The 17609-nt window shown below is 36.1% G+C and overlaps 1 protein-coding gene across 1 annotated transcript in view; it reads left to right on the top strand.

Moving 5' to 3' along the window:
- KIF27 (kinesin family member 27) overlaps positions 1-17609 on the top strand; it is a 99535-nt gene that overhangs the window by 34516 nt on the left and 47410 nt on the right. Inside the window, exons 3-8 of the mRNA XM_042780677.1 lie at positions 1482-2437; positions 6734-6877; positions 10160-10366; positions 14256-14425; positions 14867-14973; positions 17205-17360. Of these exons, the coding sequence (XP_042636611.1) occupies positions 1482-2437; positions 6734-6877; positions 10160-10366; positions 14256-14425; positions 14867-14973; positions 17205-17360 (1740 nt within the window). The remainder of the gene's footprint in view (positions 1-1481; positions 2438-6733; positions 6878-10159; positions 10367-14255; positions 14426-14866; positions 14974-17204; positions 17361-17609) is intronic.

The raw sequence follows: 17609 nt of genomic DNA, 5'->3' as shown, positions 1-17609 counted from the left end.
TGCCCAACCTTCCTTCCGAGGAGTGGCTGGTGGGTTTGAACCGCCAGCCGTCTGGTTAGCAGGCAAGTGTCTTAGCCACTATGCTACCAGAGCTCCCCATTCACAACTAAAAGGTATTTATTTGACATATTTATTTAGTACCACTTTGTGAAGCAGTAGTGTTGATCCTGGTTGATGCATAATGAGAATGTCCTGGGAAACTTTTTAAAAACTGGGCATCACTTCTCAAGATTCTGATTTCATTGGTCTGAGATGGGACCTGAGTGTTGGTACTTTCATTTTCATAAAGCTTCCAGTGATTTGTATTTAAGTTTAGAAACCATAGTGCTCAGCTTAACATTAGAAAAAATTTGTAAAAATTTACTGTGATTTATAGTTACATTGTCATGTTCTGTAATAATCCCTGATGTAATTTTAGCACTGCTTGTTTATGGGATAAACTATAAACTATAGGGTACTTTAGAGGCTTAAATGAACTCTCAAAAAATACTCACTGCCATCCAGTTGATTCCAACTCATAGCGACCCCCTTTGGGTTTCTGAGGTGGTAAATCTTTATGCAAGTAGATTGTCCAGTCTTTCTTCCATGAAGTGGCTAGTGGGTTTGAACCACCAACTTTCCGGTTAGCAGTCAAATGCCTTAGGCCCTATTTGCTATTTTACCCCATTAATATTTTTTAATTTATATATATACATATATATATAAATGATATATTTTTTTATATATATAAAATGCCATTTTAACATTTTTTACACTATGTTCATCATGTACAACTATCAGCACTATCTATTCCCCTAGGTTTTTCATTACCTACCTACTCTATTTTCAAATATTTGAAATATATTTGGATATAAATAAATAATGCAAGGAGTAATTGTATATTACTTTTTGTTCTTATTCTTATTCTTGAAATAGAAAGCTTTTGCTCTTTTTTTGAATTGCCATATGATGTTTACCTTGCATTCTGATGTTATGTAGGGCATACATGCTATAAAAATGAATAATCAACTTTATTTGTACTGAATTATTTCTCACTGGTTATAATTCCTTAGTACCAAAAAAAAAAAAATCATAAAGTTAAGGATGGCTTGAATATTCTTGAAACTCAGAAGAAATTTTCTTTTAACGCAAAGCTCTACAAATCAAAATACTGGAATAATTAATGAGTTTTTCTTTTTTCAGTTATTTTAAAGAATTGAGTGTGATGTGTGACTCCAAAGAAACAGGATTGCTTTTAAAAATTGTGGATTTTATTACTTAAACATCAAATTAGTGTTGTCTGTCAAAATAGTTCCTTTAAGAGATTATCTAAAATTATTTAATAACATTGCTGGTATTACTATTTGAAACACTATTGATTTCTTTAAAGGGACTGTGTTCATTGAGCTGGGTATAGTAAATTATAATTACTGTGTGGCTAATTTAACTAAACTGGATTTTGATCAAAACTTGGTTTGGAAACTTACTATTGCTATTTTAAGTGATTGTTGGGGCCAAGGAATGCCCGGTGGAGAGTGCGGATGAAGTGATGAGTCTCCTGGAGATGGGGAATGCAGCTCGACATACAGGTACCACCCAAATGAACGAGCACTCCAGTAGATCACATGCCATTTTTACCATAAGCATTTGCCAAGTGGAGAAAAATATGGAGGCAGCTGAAGATGGATCTTGGCAATCCCCTCGGCATATTGTTTCAAAGTTCCACTTTGTGGATTTGGCTGGATCAGAGAGGGTAACAAAAACGGGGAATACAGGTGAACGATTCAAAGAATCCATTCAAATCAACAGTGGGTTGCTGGCCTTAGGAAATGTAATAAGTGCTCTTGGGGACCCACGCAGGAAGAGCTCACATATTCCATACAGGGATGCTAAAATTACCCGGCTTCTGAAAGATTCCCTGGGAGGCAGTGCCAAGACTGTCATGATCACGTGTGTCAGCCCATCCTCCTCTGATTTTGATGAGTCCTTAAATTCTCTGAAATACGCCAACAGAGCCCGCAACATTAGAAACAAACCTACTGTAAACTTCAGCCCTGAATCAGACCGTATGGACGAAATGGAATTTGAGATTAAGTTGCTTCGAGAAGCTTTGCAAAGTCAGCAGGCTAGTATCAGCCAGACTAGCCAGACCCATTCAGAGGGGACTCCTGACAAAAGTAAGATCCATTCTCTTGAGGAGCTAGTAACCCAGCTACAAGAAGAATGTCTGGGTTACCAAAACTGTATAGAAGAAGCCTTTACTTTCCTGGTGGACTTAAAAGATGGTGTCAGACTAAACCAAAACCAGCAACATAGACTTCAGGAGTGGTTTAACATGACCCAGGAGATGAGGAAGGCAGTGCGCACCTCATTCAGACACCGAGACATTGGAAATGTGGAAGAAGGACCACAGCATACTACAGTTCTCCAGCTGAAGAGAGAGCTTAAGAAATGCCAGGTATGTGGACATCAGTTTTATAAGTAACTTGTTTAAGAATTGATTTATCTGGGCAAGTAAATTCTAAGAGTCAAAAAAGGATTATATGTGAAATGTCCTTATGTGTCTTTCCTCACTGTCTTTCTACTTTCTCTTTTCTTATTGCTTTCTCTTTACATGCCTAAGGCATTTGACTGCTAACCAGAAGGCTGGTGGTTCAAACCCACCAGCCACTCCTTGGAAGGAAAGTTGGGCAATCTACTTCTATAGTGATACCACCTTGGAAACCCAAGGAGGGGTCACTATGAGTTAGATCCGACTCAACGGCAGTGCATTGTTGCATTTCTCCTTACAAGTCATATCTGTCTGGCTCCTCCTTCTTTCTCCTTTTGGTAAAATGTGTTTAAATTTGTTATATTTATTAAAAAAATGCAATGTTGTAGATCTGGTTGTAATTTAGAGGATGAAAAGAAACAAAATTAAATTATATTCTGCTGAGTTTTCCTTCCTCTGTGGGCCAGTGGTTCTTCAAGGAAAAAATTATTTCATCCCTTGTTTAGAATATAGATTTTTTTAAAAAATAAACAAACATAATTTCATATGTTTGTAAAATATAAGGAATATAGGCATGTTCATGTGTGTATATTGTGTGTGTGTGCGTGTGTACTTCAGAATTCCATTTTCCTACCTTTCATTCAGAAAACATTTAGTGAGTGAAGATTGTGTGTCACTGGGTTTCTAAGTTCCCCAGTGCTGTTATAACAGAAATACCACAAATGGGTGGCTTTAACAAACAGAAGTTTGTTTTCTCACAGTTTAGGAAGCTAGTCCAAATTCAGAATACCAGCTCTGGGGGAAGGCTTTCTTTCTCTGTTGGCTCTGTAGAAGGTCCTTGTCTCCTTCCTTCTTCTGTTTCTTGACTCCTTTGTGATCTTCATTTGGCATGGCATCTACCTTTCCCCATCTCTGCTTGCTTGTTTAGTTACAAGCTCAGTCTGCTCTTTTATAGCTCAAAAGAGATTGATTTAAGATACACTGTACACTAATACTGCTTCATCATCATAACAAATAAAACCCATTCCCAAATGGGATTATAATCATGTTGTTTGTTGTTGTTATGTGCCGTTGAGTCAGAACCGACTCATAGTGACCCCTCCTTGGGTTTCTGAGGCAGTATCACTATGGAAGTAGATTGCCCCATCTTCCTTCTGAGGAGTGGCTGGTGGGTGTTACAACACATATTTTTGGGGACACAATTCAATCCATAACACTGGGGATAAAGTGGAGAACAAGACACACCTGGTCTTTCTTGTGTGGCATTTACAATCTAGCAGGCAAGTGAATGCTCCATCAGTTGTTCCTTAAATAACATGATTTCTAACTTTCACGGTTCTGTCAGTTTTTAAAAATAGGAAAACATATAGTAAAAAAAATAGCTTTCTGGTTATATATCCTTCTGAAAACTTTCTATATGTATTTGAAAGAAGTCATTGGTGTTCTTTACTGTGTCAGTTTTGAAACTTTTTGATCTCAGGGCTTCTTTATTCTTTTAAAATTGAGGACCCCCAAAGATGTTTTGTTTATGTGACTATATCTATTGATATTTACTTTATTAGAAATTAAAACTGAAATGCTTTTTTTCTATTATTTATTAATTATTTAAAATGAACAATAATTCTATTACATATTAACATAAAGAACACTTTTCCTGAAAGATAACTATTTTCCAAAACAACATAAAAGTAGTTTTCCATTTTTGCAAATATTTCTAGCATCCAGATTAATAGAAGACAGCTGGGTTTTCATATCTGCTTCTGCATTTAATTTGTTGGGATATGTTGCTTTAGTTGAAGAAAATAAACAAAATCCAGCCTTATGTAGATTTGTATTTGGAAAAGGGAGGAATATTTTAATAACTTTTTCAAATAATTGGGACTATTCTTCGTTGATGCTACACCAAAACGCAATAGGTGGTAGTTTCTATGGGTTACTTGCATTGTGGAATTTGAAACTGTATTGTAATGTTAAAATCTATACAATAATATTCAATGGTCTTGTATTTAATATAAATAACATGTGAGTTACATGGTTTTGTATACTGTGCACCTCCTGTGTGTTATTTTCATAAGCATGCTACACCAATTTTTTTATATGTTACAACAATACCAATTTCTTTTCTATCCCATGGATTTAATATTAAGTCTTTGCTTGGTGACTGTTCACATGGAAGTTTGGTTTCCTGCCCCAAACCCTCACCAGTTGTCTTAGTTATTTGTGCTGCTGTACCACAAGTGGATGGCTTTAACAAACAGATATGTATCCTTTCACATTTTAGGAGGTTAAAAGTCTGAATCAGAGTGTTGGCTCTAGGAGAAGGTTTTTTTTCTCTCTGTTGACTCTGTAGGAAGGTCTTTGGGGATGCATATAGGAATTGGGATTAGAAAGCAGTTGCTTCCTTCATGCTTCTAAAATGGCTGAAATTCGAAGCCCATAAAACCCATTGCTTGTGGGTGGGGTGGGTAGTAACTTCCTCTCTACACCTGTTGGAAACTCAGATTTTAAACTAGCAATTTACTACTATGTATATTCTCAGTTAGGATTTCCCAAATATATTAACAGTCTTGCTGGAAAGGGTTTCCATAGTCTGATTAATTTGGGGATGCTAAATTGCAACAGTTCAAGCCCACCAGTGGCTCTGTGGAAGGAAGATGGGGCAATCTACTTAAAAGATTTACTGCCTTGGAAACCCAATGGGGGTCACGAAGAGTCGGAATTGACTCAATGGCAGTGAGTTTGAGTTTGAAGTTGCAAAAAGCAGACATGTTTATTAATTGTAAGACCTCTTGGAATTTCAAAAGTGCTAATGTATATTACAGATCTCAATGAGAGAGACATAGTATTCCATGTTTCCCAATTTAAAAAACAGATGCACCTTTCAGTTTGGGATCTTGCAGGATTAGTAACTTTGGGGTACGACTGAATAGCAAAGAGAGAAATGGTTCATGTCCCATTTCATTCTTCATTTTGTGTGCCTCTTTAAAAACTTGTTTTTTAACCTTCCTTTTCTGTTTGTTTGTTTGTTTTTTCTTTCATGAAAGGCAGTATAATATAGTGGTTAAGAACAGGGTGCCAAACTCCCTAAGTTTGCGTCCTGGCTCCTCTGCTGATGAGCTTCACAACCTTGGGCAAATACTTGACCTTACTTTGGTTAAATTTCCCCATCTGGTAAAACAGAAACGTAATAGTACCCACCTTGTAGGGAAGTTGTGAAGATGAAAGCATTAGTTTCCATAAAATGATTAGAAAGACGCCTGTCCTGTAATAAGTCTCAATAAATGTTAGCTTATTACCATCTCCTCTTATTTATTTTTTACCTGGCTATGCGTAGGAGCCTGGGTGGCACAAGTGGTTTGCGATCAGCTGCTCACAGTTGGTTGCAGTTTGAACCCACCCAGCAGCTCCACAGAAGAAAGCCCTGAGAGTCTACTTCCATAAAGGTTACAGCCAAGAAAACCCTATGGGGCACTTCTACTCTTCAGCGTATGAGGTCGCCATGATTTGGGGGCTGACTTAACAGCAGCTAACAACAACAACATCACACCTAGAATACATATCAGTGGTAGCTAAGGGAAGGACTTAGTAGTAGTATGTAGGGCCAGGGGTTACTGGGAAGGTACATTGTTGTTGTTGTTGTTGTGTGCCGTCGAGTCGGCCCCGACTCACAGTGACCCTTCCTTGGGTTTCCGAGGCAGTATCACTACGGAAGTAGGATTGCCCAACCTTCCTTCCGAGGAGTGGCTGGTGGGTTAAAGGTATAAAATATATCAGCACAGAGTGAAAATGTACAAAATCAGGAAACAGGTACTGATATATAGTTTATTAACAGATACATTTATTAAAATCCATTCTTATACCATATAAGTCAGAATGGGAAAATATGACCCTTTTAAATTTTAAAAGCGCATGTTAAAATCTCATGGCAATTCTAGCAAAATAATTGCACAAATCATATTAAATGTACTCTAGAAAGCAAATGACTGGTTTTCATTTGAGAATGCAGGAAACCGAAATCAGGATAATCTTACTGTCTTCATGGGCATTCATTTCTATGCTGTGACAATGATAGGTTCTTCAACTCTCTCTCTCTTTTTTAGAAAGAACCAGGAAATACTTGCAGATGAAAGGGTGAGAAAAATGTTGAGACAATGTCAAGCTGTCATGATATCACTATTTTTGTGGTATTATGTGGTTTCTCACGAGTCTTCACAGCCTCTGAATGCTTACTGTGGTCAGTCTCACTCATGCGTTCTTTCCTAGTGTGCTCTCGCTGCTGATGAAATAGTATTTAATCAGAAAGAACTGGAAATGAAGGAGCTAAAGAATCAAGTGCAGATGATGGTACAGGAGAACAAAGGACATGTTGTGTCTTTGAAAGAAGCACAAAAAGTGAATAGATTGCAGGTAAGGCTTCTATAGATTTAGTTGAAATAGGATCTAAGTAAATCTAGTTAAAATAGGACCCAACTGAGTAGAATAGCACTTTTGTGTGTGTGATTTTTTTTCCAATAATTTTTACATGCATAATTCCATGACATTAGTTATATTGTTGTGTGCTGTCAAGTTGATTTTGACTCGTAGTGACCCTATAATTAGAGTAAAACTGCCCTATAGGGTTTCCTAGGCTGTAATCTTTATAAAAACAAATTGCCAGGTCTTTTCTCCCTGATCAGCTGGTAGGTTTGAACCACTGATATTTTGGTTAGCAGTCAAGTGCTTAATGATTGCATCACCAGAGTTCCCATTATCACTATCCTTTTCCAAATGATTCTGCCACCATTATAAACTCAGTGCCTCCTAAGCAAAAACTCTTCCTTTTTCCCCTCCTTCCCACCCTTCATAACCACTAATAATCTTTACTTTCTGTGTATTTAAGGAGCCCTGGTGGTGTAGTAAGCAGCTCTGGTGGCATAGGGACTAAGGCATTTGACTGCTAACCAGAAAGTTGGTGGTTCAAATCCACCAGCAACTCCTTGGAAGGAAGATGGGGTAATCTCCTTCCGTAAAATTTACTGTCTTGGAAACCCACTAGGGGTCGCTATGAGTTGAAATCAACTCCATGGCAGGAGTTGGTTTGGACTTTTTGGTGGTACAGTGGTTAAAGCTGCTAACCAGAGAGGTGGCAGTTTGAATGCACCAGCTGCTTCAAGGGAGAAAAATGTGTCTGTCAGTCTGCTTCCATAAAGATCTACAGCCTTCAAAACCCTATGGAGCAGTTTACTCTGTCCTGCAGGGTCTCTCTGAGTTGGAATTGACTCGACGGCAGTGGGTTTGGTTTTGGTTTCTACATATTTACTTATTTTGTATAAATGAGATTGTATAATATTTGTCCTTTCGCAACTGACTTATTTTGCTCAGCATAGTATTTTGAAGGTTCGTCCTTGTTATGGCATGCATGAGGACTGTTTTTCTTTATGGCTGAGTAATATTCTGTTGTATGTACATACAGGCAGTCCCTGGGTTACACATGAGATCTGTTCCTAACTGTATCTTTAAGAATTTGTAGTTCAGATGGGACAGGTCCATGTGGTTCTTATTTAGCTTTACTTTAGCTCTGGTGGTGGAGTGCCTAAAGCATTTGACTGCTAACCAGTAGGCTGGCAGTTCAAATCCACCAGCCACTCCTTGGAAGGAAGACTGGGCAATCTACTTCCATAGAAATACCGCCTCAGAAACCCAAGGAGAGGTGAGTCGGATTTGACTAGACGGCAGTGAGTTTGGTTTTTGTTTTAGTGCAAGAAAAGACTGGAAGACTTTTCAGTGATTTAAAAGCTTATGCAGCAAATGAAAGTGATGGCGATGAAGAATTTGTTTTGAGTAGGGGTTGGTGCAATGGTTCTCCAATGAGGGCAAATTTACATAAGCATAAAATGGATTTTGAGCCAGAACAGCACTGCTCAGGTCAGAGATGGCAGCTGACTGTGCCACTTTGAATGTGGTTCTCTGTGATCCTGCCAGTAATCCAGTCTCGCACACCAGGCTCCTGAAAGGGCTCACTGTCCTCTTCCAAGTCTCCTATTCCAGGACTTCAACCTGTAATTTTTCCCTATTGTGTACCATGACGAATCATCCAAATTGTAATAATTCAGATCTGTTCCTGTTTCGCTTCATAGGCCATGATAGAACCAGTTCAAATCTGTTCAAAGCCTTTCTTAAAAGGTCAGGTAGGAATTGTCTGTCATAAGTCAGATGTTCATAACCTGGGCACTGCTTCTACCACATTTTGTTTATCCACTATCTGTTGATGGGTGTTTGGATTGTTTCCACTTTTTGGCTATTGTGAAAAGTGCTACAAAGAACATTGGTGTACAGGTTTCTGTTTGCATTCCTGCTTTTACTTCTTGTTATATACCCAGAAGTGGAAATGCTGGGTCATATGGTAATTCTGTGTTTAACTTTGTGAGAAACCCAGCTGTTTTCTACAGTGGTAGCTATCTGACCAGCAATGGATTAGAGTTCCAATTTCTCCACATCCTCATCAACACTTGTGGTTTTCTGTTTTTCTAATCAAAGTCATCCTAAGGGGGCCACCAGTTTCTTTTCATTAATGTTTACATCGCTTTTTCCATCTTATTTTTAATCTTTCTGTAAATATTTTAGTTGTGTTTTTTATAGCAGTATATAACTAGATTATTTTTAAATCCTATCTGATAGTTTTTATTTAATTTGATTATTTAGTTCATTTATGAGCTTAATATAATCACTATTGTACTTTGACTAAAATCATTGCGCTTGCTTGCTCTGTGTTCCTTTTTCTCTTCTTTTCAGCCTTCTTTGGGACCATCTGGTCATTTTTAATTTTTCTTTTGATTCTCTCCATTAGTTTAGAAGTTGTCCTTTTACTTTTTATTTTTCCCCAGTTGTTTATCTTGAGAGAGTACACAATACATCCTTGACTTACTAAAGTCTAATATTTGTAGGTAAATTTACCCTTTTCCCAGACATTGTAAGGCTTCCATTTGAAACTTAAATGCCATTGGTGTTGAAAATCTTAATTATCTGAAAACATGACTTTTTAATGTAAGGTTGTAGTTTTATTGCTTAACATTAACACAATGAAACAGTAGGTTCCCCCCTCCCCCACTTTACGGTGTAGAACATATTTCTTCCTACTAGAACTATGTGGTTGGCTAACTCTTATCTCTTTGTGCTTTTAGCTTCCTTTTTCACTGAGTAAAGTCTTTCATTTCATTGCATCTATTACCACTTTCCATCTTTGCTTCCATCTCTGCTGTCTGAAATTCTTTCTTCACTTTTCAACTTTGTTGTCTTTTTCCTTCTTAGGTTTCAGTCAGAAAGCCCTTACTTTTATAAAGATAAGCTAGTCAGAAGCTTCAGATTGGCAAGCCAACCAGTCACAGTGTATGGGGAATTATCTTTGAGTGTTCGATTCTTTTTTGGCTGTTTGTTGCTGCTAACTATTAAAAAAATTTTACCTCTCAGAATAAGCCTGTTGTTGTTGTTGTTAGGTGCCATCGAGTCGGCTCTGACTCATAGTGACGCTAAGTACAACAGAACCAAACACTGCCTGGTCAAAACAAGCCTAGATGTTGGAAACACAAATCTTTGGACAGATTTTATTGTACTGCTAAAGTAGTTGTGATTTTGGTCAATGTAAAATTTATTTTTAATCATAATCTACACTGGTACTGAAGTTCTCCATTTTAAAAATTTTCTTCTACAAAGAATGAAAAAATAATAGAACAGCAACTTCTTGTGGATCAACTGAGTGAAGAACTAACAAAACTTAACATGTCAATGACTTCTTCAGTGAAGGAAAACTGTGGAGATGGGCCAGACGCCAGGATACCTGAAAAGAGACCATTTACTGTACCATTTGACAATCATTTGGGGCATTATATTTATATCCCAGTAAGACCAGATTCTAGGAAGGTAAAGTCCAAACGTTAATCTTTTTTTTATTTTGAGATTTAAAAAATATTATATACAATATAATGTCACAGTGTATGAGTACACAGCCTCAGCATTATTTTATTTTATTTTTTTTCCTATTTGGTTTCATTCATGGACTTTGGTATATATACTCTTATAAGCATGGTTCTTTTAATTTAAAAATTAGTAAATAAGAGAATGTATAATTATATTTGGAGGGAATAGTTGGATGAAGATAATGTCTATGCTTCATTAAGGAGAAAATAATTATCCTTTGACATCATATTTTTGGACCTGACTAAGTCTGATATCTTCATAACTTTTTTTTTTTCCTTTTAACTATACCAGGTTGAGATGAGATTGGAAGGTATTTATTTTGACTTCTGTTCTGTGTCTTAGTATTTTTAAAATGACATTAATGTATTACTCAGTCTGGCCCAGTTGACATAATCAAAATAAAAACCAAAAAAACCAGACTCACTGCCATCAACTCAATTCTGACTCATAGCAACCCCCTTTGGGTTTCCTAGGAGGTAAATCTTTATGGAAGTAGATTGCCCAGTCTTCTTTCCATGGAGTGGCTGGTGGGTTTGAAGTGCTAGCCTTCTGGTTAGCAGTCAAATGCCTTAGGCACTGTGCCACTCAGAATGGAGTTTATTTTTATTTTTTATTTTATTGTAAATATATATAGGTGAGAAATAGATGGAAAGACTAATTCTACCATATATAAAAAAGACTAATTAGCAGATTTTTGAATTTTGGCTCCTCTTAACTAATTTTTTGAAGGAAAAGTATTTATTTTAGTGTGAACTATATGGTAGTTACAGTTATAGAGGTAAGAATTTTGAGAGGCAAGTGATATATGAACAACATCATAGACTTTACAGTCAGGCAGGCTTAGGTGTGAATACCAGTTCTAGTGTGCAGCTCTACAGTATGCTGAGAATGTGTGAACCCCACATCCCTTACTGGTAAGAGTGAGAGTAACAGGAAGGTGAATGGAGGATGTACATGAGATACTGACTTTGAAAGTGCCTAGTGCAGTGCCTGGCCCACTGTGTCCCCACACAAGTCCACGGGGTGCAAGACGCCTCTAAGAAGATAAGACAGATGCTGTTCCTATCTGGATATTTTTTCAATTTTGAGTGGTTGGACTCTAACATGTAAACTATTGTTATTTTTCACTTCAATTTTATTTTGGAGAGTTATTGACATTTTCATTATGGTTGGATATATGGTGAATTTTCATAGAACATTTGGGAAGAAATACAAATTCTTTCCAGATTCAAATTTGATATTTAATAATTTAATTTAATAATTATATATATCAAGTCTTCTATACTTAATTTTTTTCCCCCTCTTGGCTACTTGCTATTAGTCAAAATTGACTGGACGGGACCTAACAAGAAGCAGTAATGTGAAAACTTACTGTTTCTGTCCCTTCTTTTATTTCTTAAAAATAATGTTTCTGTTTTCTGGTTATAAAGTGGCACATATTCATTCACTCTTTCATGATTTCTGTTTCTCTCTGTTTCTTTTCTTTATTAACTTTTTATTGTGATTTAGGTGAGTTCACAGAGAAAATCGGTTTTCCATTCAATAATTCATATACATGTTTTGTGACATTGACTGCAATCCCCACAGTGTAACAGCACTCTTCCTGCTTCCTCCCTGTGTTTATTGTTTCCATTCGTCCTTATTTCCTATCCTTTCCTGCTTTCTGAGCTTTATTTATTCCTGGGCAAATGCTGCCCTTTGGATCTCACATGGTTGATTTAAGGAGCGCATCCCTTCCTGGTATTATTAGTCACTTTATAGGCCTGTCTATGGTTTGGCTGAAAGTTGAGCCACAGAGGTGACTTCAGTTCCAGGCTTGAAGGGCAGTAGTCTCAGAGGTTCTACCAGTCTCTATCAGACCAGTAAGTCTGGTCTTTTTTATTATTTTGAATTTTGTTCCACGTTTCGCTCCCACTTTATCTCAGATCTTCTATTGTAATCCCTTTCAGAGCAGTCAGCAGTGGTAGCCGGGCACAGTCTGTTCTATTCTCAGGGTCATGGAGGCTGGGGTTCCTTTGGACTAATTGTTTCCTCGCATCTTTGATTTTCTTCATTCTTCTTTGCTCTGGATGGGGAGAGACCAATAGTTGCACCTTAGGTGGCCACTTACAAGCTTTTAAGATCCCAGTTGCTACTCACCAAAGTAGAATGTAGAACAGTGTCTTTGTGTACTATGTTATGCCATTGGTCTTGGTGTCCCCTGACTCTCTCTGTTTCTTACTACACACGCATATTTTGGGGGAGATAGAGCTCCAGGCATCTGTGAAAAGGGTTAGCCCCTTCTATTCTAATTTTTAGTTGTTTGATTAGACCAGAAACAGTCATGACTGAAATAAAGACTTCCACTGTCAGTATTTCAAATTAACAATTTTTTTATTTTAAAATTTTTCCTTCCACCCCAAAAGTACCCTTTTAGACACCACAAGAAAGGAAAAAGGAGGAAGATACAAAGGTTATATGAAGAGCAATTTTGAGAGTTGTCCTGCTCCTCCTATATGTTTAGAAATTGGAGGGGGGGGGCGGCGAGGCATCCATGTGCTTGGACTGGTCCCTGTAGCAGACCTGAAAAGGCAGATTTGCATGGTAGACACAGCATGGCAAGACTTACTCAAGTACTGTCTGCTACTCTATTGGTGAGGGGAAGGTTTCATACTGGATACCAAAAATGAAGCCAGAAAGGACATATGAAATACCATTTCATTTTCTCCTAGATTTCTGTCTCCCTAGCAGAAGTCTAGCTACTCTAATATTTTCTTGAAGCGAAAACAGCGTGGTGAGAAAAATGTTTCCTCAACTTAAATAATACTAAAAGAGAAGGGAAAACAGCTTAATCATTTCCTAAATTGATTACAGAAAAAGATTGAGGTTATTTATTATGTTCTTATTTACATATAGAGAAAGAATGAAAAGTCCATTCAGGGTTTTCCATTTATTTTAGTTCTTTTTAAAGTGTATTATTTATTATATTTATACATAAACTTTTTCCTAGTATTTCTTAATTAACAATATATCATGAATATTTAACAGCCATTAAATATTCTATATCATGATTTTAAATGGCTGCCTAATATTTTATCCTAAGGACATTCCATTGTTTAGGGAGTGTAGCTCTGGATTTCTTCCTGTGGTGAGACTTGGATGTTGGGAAATACAGACCTTCAGCAGCAATGCTGTGGTTCTCCAAGCTTCTGAACTAGGAAGAATGGGGTAGGAAGCAGTTGCCCTATAGGGAAGGTGGCAGGATTTTGGACCCGTATTATACCTCAGGCTCTATTCTGTGGGTGGGCTTCACATTTGTGGGCAATACCTGTGCTGTGTCTGAAAGCTGTGATGTTTTCATGCATAATTCTCTTTGGTTTCATTTTTTAATATTATTTTCTGTGAAGCTATAATTGAAGACAGAAGAGCTTTCCAGAAGAGGACTAGATGTGTAGATTCTGAGGGAAATAGTGTCTGTGAGGCACAACACTATTTTGAAATGAATTTGTTCTTTTTTTGAGACCATATTTTCAGTGAAAAGCTGTTTTAAGAGTAGCTATCTAATAACTTATTCTTTTTTTTTTTATAATTTTATTGTGATTTGGGTGAAAGTGTGCAGAGCAAATTCATTTTCCATACAACAGTTCACATACACTTTGTCTCATGACATTGACTGTAATCTCCCACAATGAAACAGCTCTCCTCCCACTTCCTCCCCATAGCCACCTCTTCCCTGTGTCTTTCCCTCTCATACACTCTAATAACGCCTTTAAAAGCATTTTGAGAAACAGGATATGCACAGAAGTTTTAAAAATCACTTTTTTTGTTGTTGGGTGGGGGAATTATTTGCAAGGTCTACACAAGTCCTCCTATGTACTCTCTGGACCGAATAGTTGCTGGATTTCGAACACGAAGTCAGATGCTGTTGGGTCACTTAGAAGAACAAGATGAAGTCCTCCACTGCCAATTTTCAGATAATAGTGATGATGAAGAAGCAGAAGGCCAAGAGAAATCTGGAACTAGGTATGTTAAATATAGACTGATTTGAAACATATATGATGCAATAAATATATACAGATATGGGTTGTTTTTTTTCCACTAAGGTATATCTTTTCCATGTTATAATGTAAGGGTAGGTTGTTTTACCTAAATATTCTGTCAGGTAATGTGTTTTGAAACCATTGTTTGATTATAAGTTGTCAGTCTTACAATCTAAAAATAATTTTGCTTTCAGACTTTTTATAGTTGTTGAATCTAATTTTCAGAAGGAATCTTTTTGGATTTCCTAATTCTGCTGCCACTGTGGCAGCAAACATTAAGTTTTCCACTGAATCAAATTGAGGGGGGGCATCCTTTTATTTTGAAAAACATGGTAAAATTTTGTTTATTTTATTTGAGGGCAGATTGGGATAAGCTAACAAACAAGTTACCTTTGATCTTGATCTTTTTTTTTTTTTTTTTAAGACAAGGTAGAAGTCACCCATGGATTCAAAAGCCACGCCCTGTTTGTTCCCTTATTGAATTGAATGATATCCAGGATCAAACACACAAGTCAACTTTGGCAAATGAAGGTACACAGACTTGAATAATTTACATCTAATGTTTCTAAGACACTTCTCTTTTTCTTTACTCAATAATTTAAGAAATATCTAGATATTCTCAAGGACTAGAGCTTGGTAGGCTTGGTAGGAAGGAAGGCTTTCCTGGTTAGAAGAACTTAAAGGATGCTGTCTCTTTAACCTCTAATTTTTAAATCTCTCAATCTTTCTGTTTACTCCTCGATGGATTTTTTTTTCCACTTAAGATTAATCAATTCTAGGTGGAGTTACAGGCAGACTTTCTCAGAATAGGGATTTTATATTTAAGTCTCAGCTGAAATGCATTATATTTTTGATTACTTTAAAATCTGTATAATTAATTTACAAGGGTGTCTACTGCTTCATGGCACACATGCTTACTATTTATTTATTTTAATCTTTTACTGTACATTTTATAATCTTACATACATTTGACATTAGAGGTTACTGGGGGCTTGTAATGTCCTAATACACAATTGATGAAAATTTTTGTACATCAAATAACAGCATCAAAGATTTTTATGTTAAGAAAAAAAGGAATATTCAAACTTTAGTAAAGGATATAGATGAAAAAGAATAAAATGTACAGAAAAGTAAAAACCTCTGGAATATTCAAACTTTAGTAAAGGATACGGATGAAAAAGAACAAAATGTATAGAAAAGTAAAAATCTCTCTCCCTCCCATAATTCCTTTCTCTAAAGATAGCCACTCACATATGTGTCTAAATCAAAGTTTTTTTTTTTTTTTTTTTTAATGTTTATGTAGCAAAAACTATAGGATAGTAGGAATTTTAACTTATTACTCTTGGCCCATGAATGGTCAAACCACAAAATAGAGTAAGGATACAGGAAATATAAATAAGTCCTATTCTATGAAGGTAGAGAATTTCTTAAGAGTTTATTCATGTAATATAAAAAATTTGACTATATTATAGTACAAGTAAAACTAAAATAAATTAAAAAATGTAGAAACTTTATAGATCAGTGCAATGAAGTAAATATCCTTAAATTGTTACAGTTCTGAGATCAGATAAGAAACTCAGGCCAGAATCATGGTGCTACTTCCTTCGTGGTGAAAGTCTTGCTATAAAAAACAAAAACAAAAACAAACTCAAACCAGAAAAACTAAGTTGCTCTGTAAACTTTCAACCAAACCAGAATAATAATAATAAAGCCAAATCAATGTCAGCTAAACTAAAACAGAGTGGTTAGTGACATAGAGGAGTTATGTTCTTATGTAAGTAACAAATGGTACCATACACAGAGTAGCTTGATGTTGGCCTCATTTTCCAAATACAATAAAACTAGAAATTAGTAAGAATAAAACAAATCCTCTACTCACTTGGAGATTTTACACCTTTTCAAATAACTTAGGTTAAAGCAAAACTCAAACTATAGACTATCTAAAGACAATGACTTGTTCCTGGGCTGAAACAATTCAGTGTTCAAATACTAGCAGAAAGGTTGGCAGTTCAAATCCACCCAGAGGTACCTTGGAAGACAGGCCTGACGATTTGCTGCCAAAAGGTCACATCCTTGAAAACTCTATGGAGCACAGTTCTACTTCAAAACACATGGGGTTGCTATGAGTTAGAATTGACTCAATGACAACTAACAACAACATTCTATCTTCAGAGCACACACTCTTAACCAGAACACTCTACTAGCTGTTAAAAGTAAAAAATATAATGCAGTAAAAAACTAACTATGTATCAGAACCTACAGGAGATGACTTAAAAAAAAAAAAGTATGTATGTGTATATATATATATATATATATATATATATATATACATTTTTTTTTTTTAGGGAAATGAAAATTCTAATGTCAATTCTTTTTAAGGAAAATTCTAATGTCAATTCTTTTTAAGGAAAATTCTAATGTCAATTCTTTTTAAGGAAATGAAAATTCTAATGTAAGCTAGAAAACTATTCTCAATGAATATTTTTCCCTTTCCCTTTCTCTGTTTGCCCCTCTGCTCTATCTAGATTGCTTTCATGTCTGCTTTTTGTTTGTAATTCTGCTTCTATTGAATAGCAGGGAAAGATGTGGCAGTCTGCTTTTGTAAAGATTACAGCCTTGGAAACCCTATGGGGATGCTCTACTCTATCCTATAGGATCACTATGAGTTGGAATAAATTCAACAGCAATGAGTTTAGTCTGGTTTCTGTTGAATTATTGTATGAGCGGACAGTTTCATTTGTTTTGTTTCTTTTATTTTAAAGATGTAAAGATCGAATGTCTCCGGGAAAGTCAAGAGTTAAATTTGCAAAAATTAAGGAGGTCTGAACTCTTACTTAATGAAGCTAAGCAAAAAATGAGAGAACTTACAATTAATATCAAGATGAAGGAAGATCTGATTAAAGAATTAATAAAAACAGGTAATAGTATCCTGTGAACTTTATGAAAAAGAAGAGCTTTTAAAATTGCTACTGATGTTGTCATATCTATTTTAGTTTTTGAAGCTTAGGACTGTCCAGTGTAGCTTGGAATTTGGAAAGTATGTTTTAGAGCCAATATGTGGGAGGTTAGTTGTCAAAAGAATCTTGTTATGCTTTGATCATCTATGAATTGTTCTCACCAGGCTGATCCCAAACTGTGTTGTTCTAGGACAAGTTTGCCAGTCTAGC

This window comes from Orycteropus afer, unplaced genomic scaffold, assembly GCF_000298275.1.
Source record: "Orycteropus afer afer isolate SDZICR_OR568_19922 unplaced genomic scaffold, OryAfe1.0 scaffold00005, whole genome shotgun sequence".
NCBI classification, from domain to species: Eukaryota; Metazoa; Chordata; class Mammalia; order Tubulidentata; family Orycteropodidae; genus Orycteropus; species Orycteropus afer.
The sequence above is the reverse complement of the archived record's forward strand: the minus strand, read 5'-3'. Positions and strand labels throughout refer to the sequence as shown.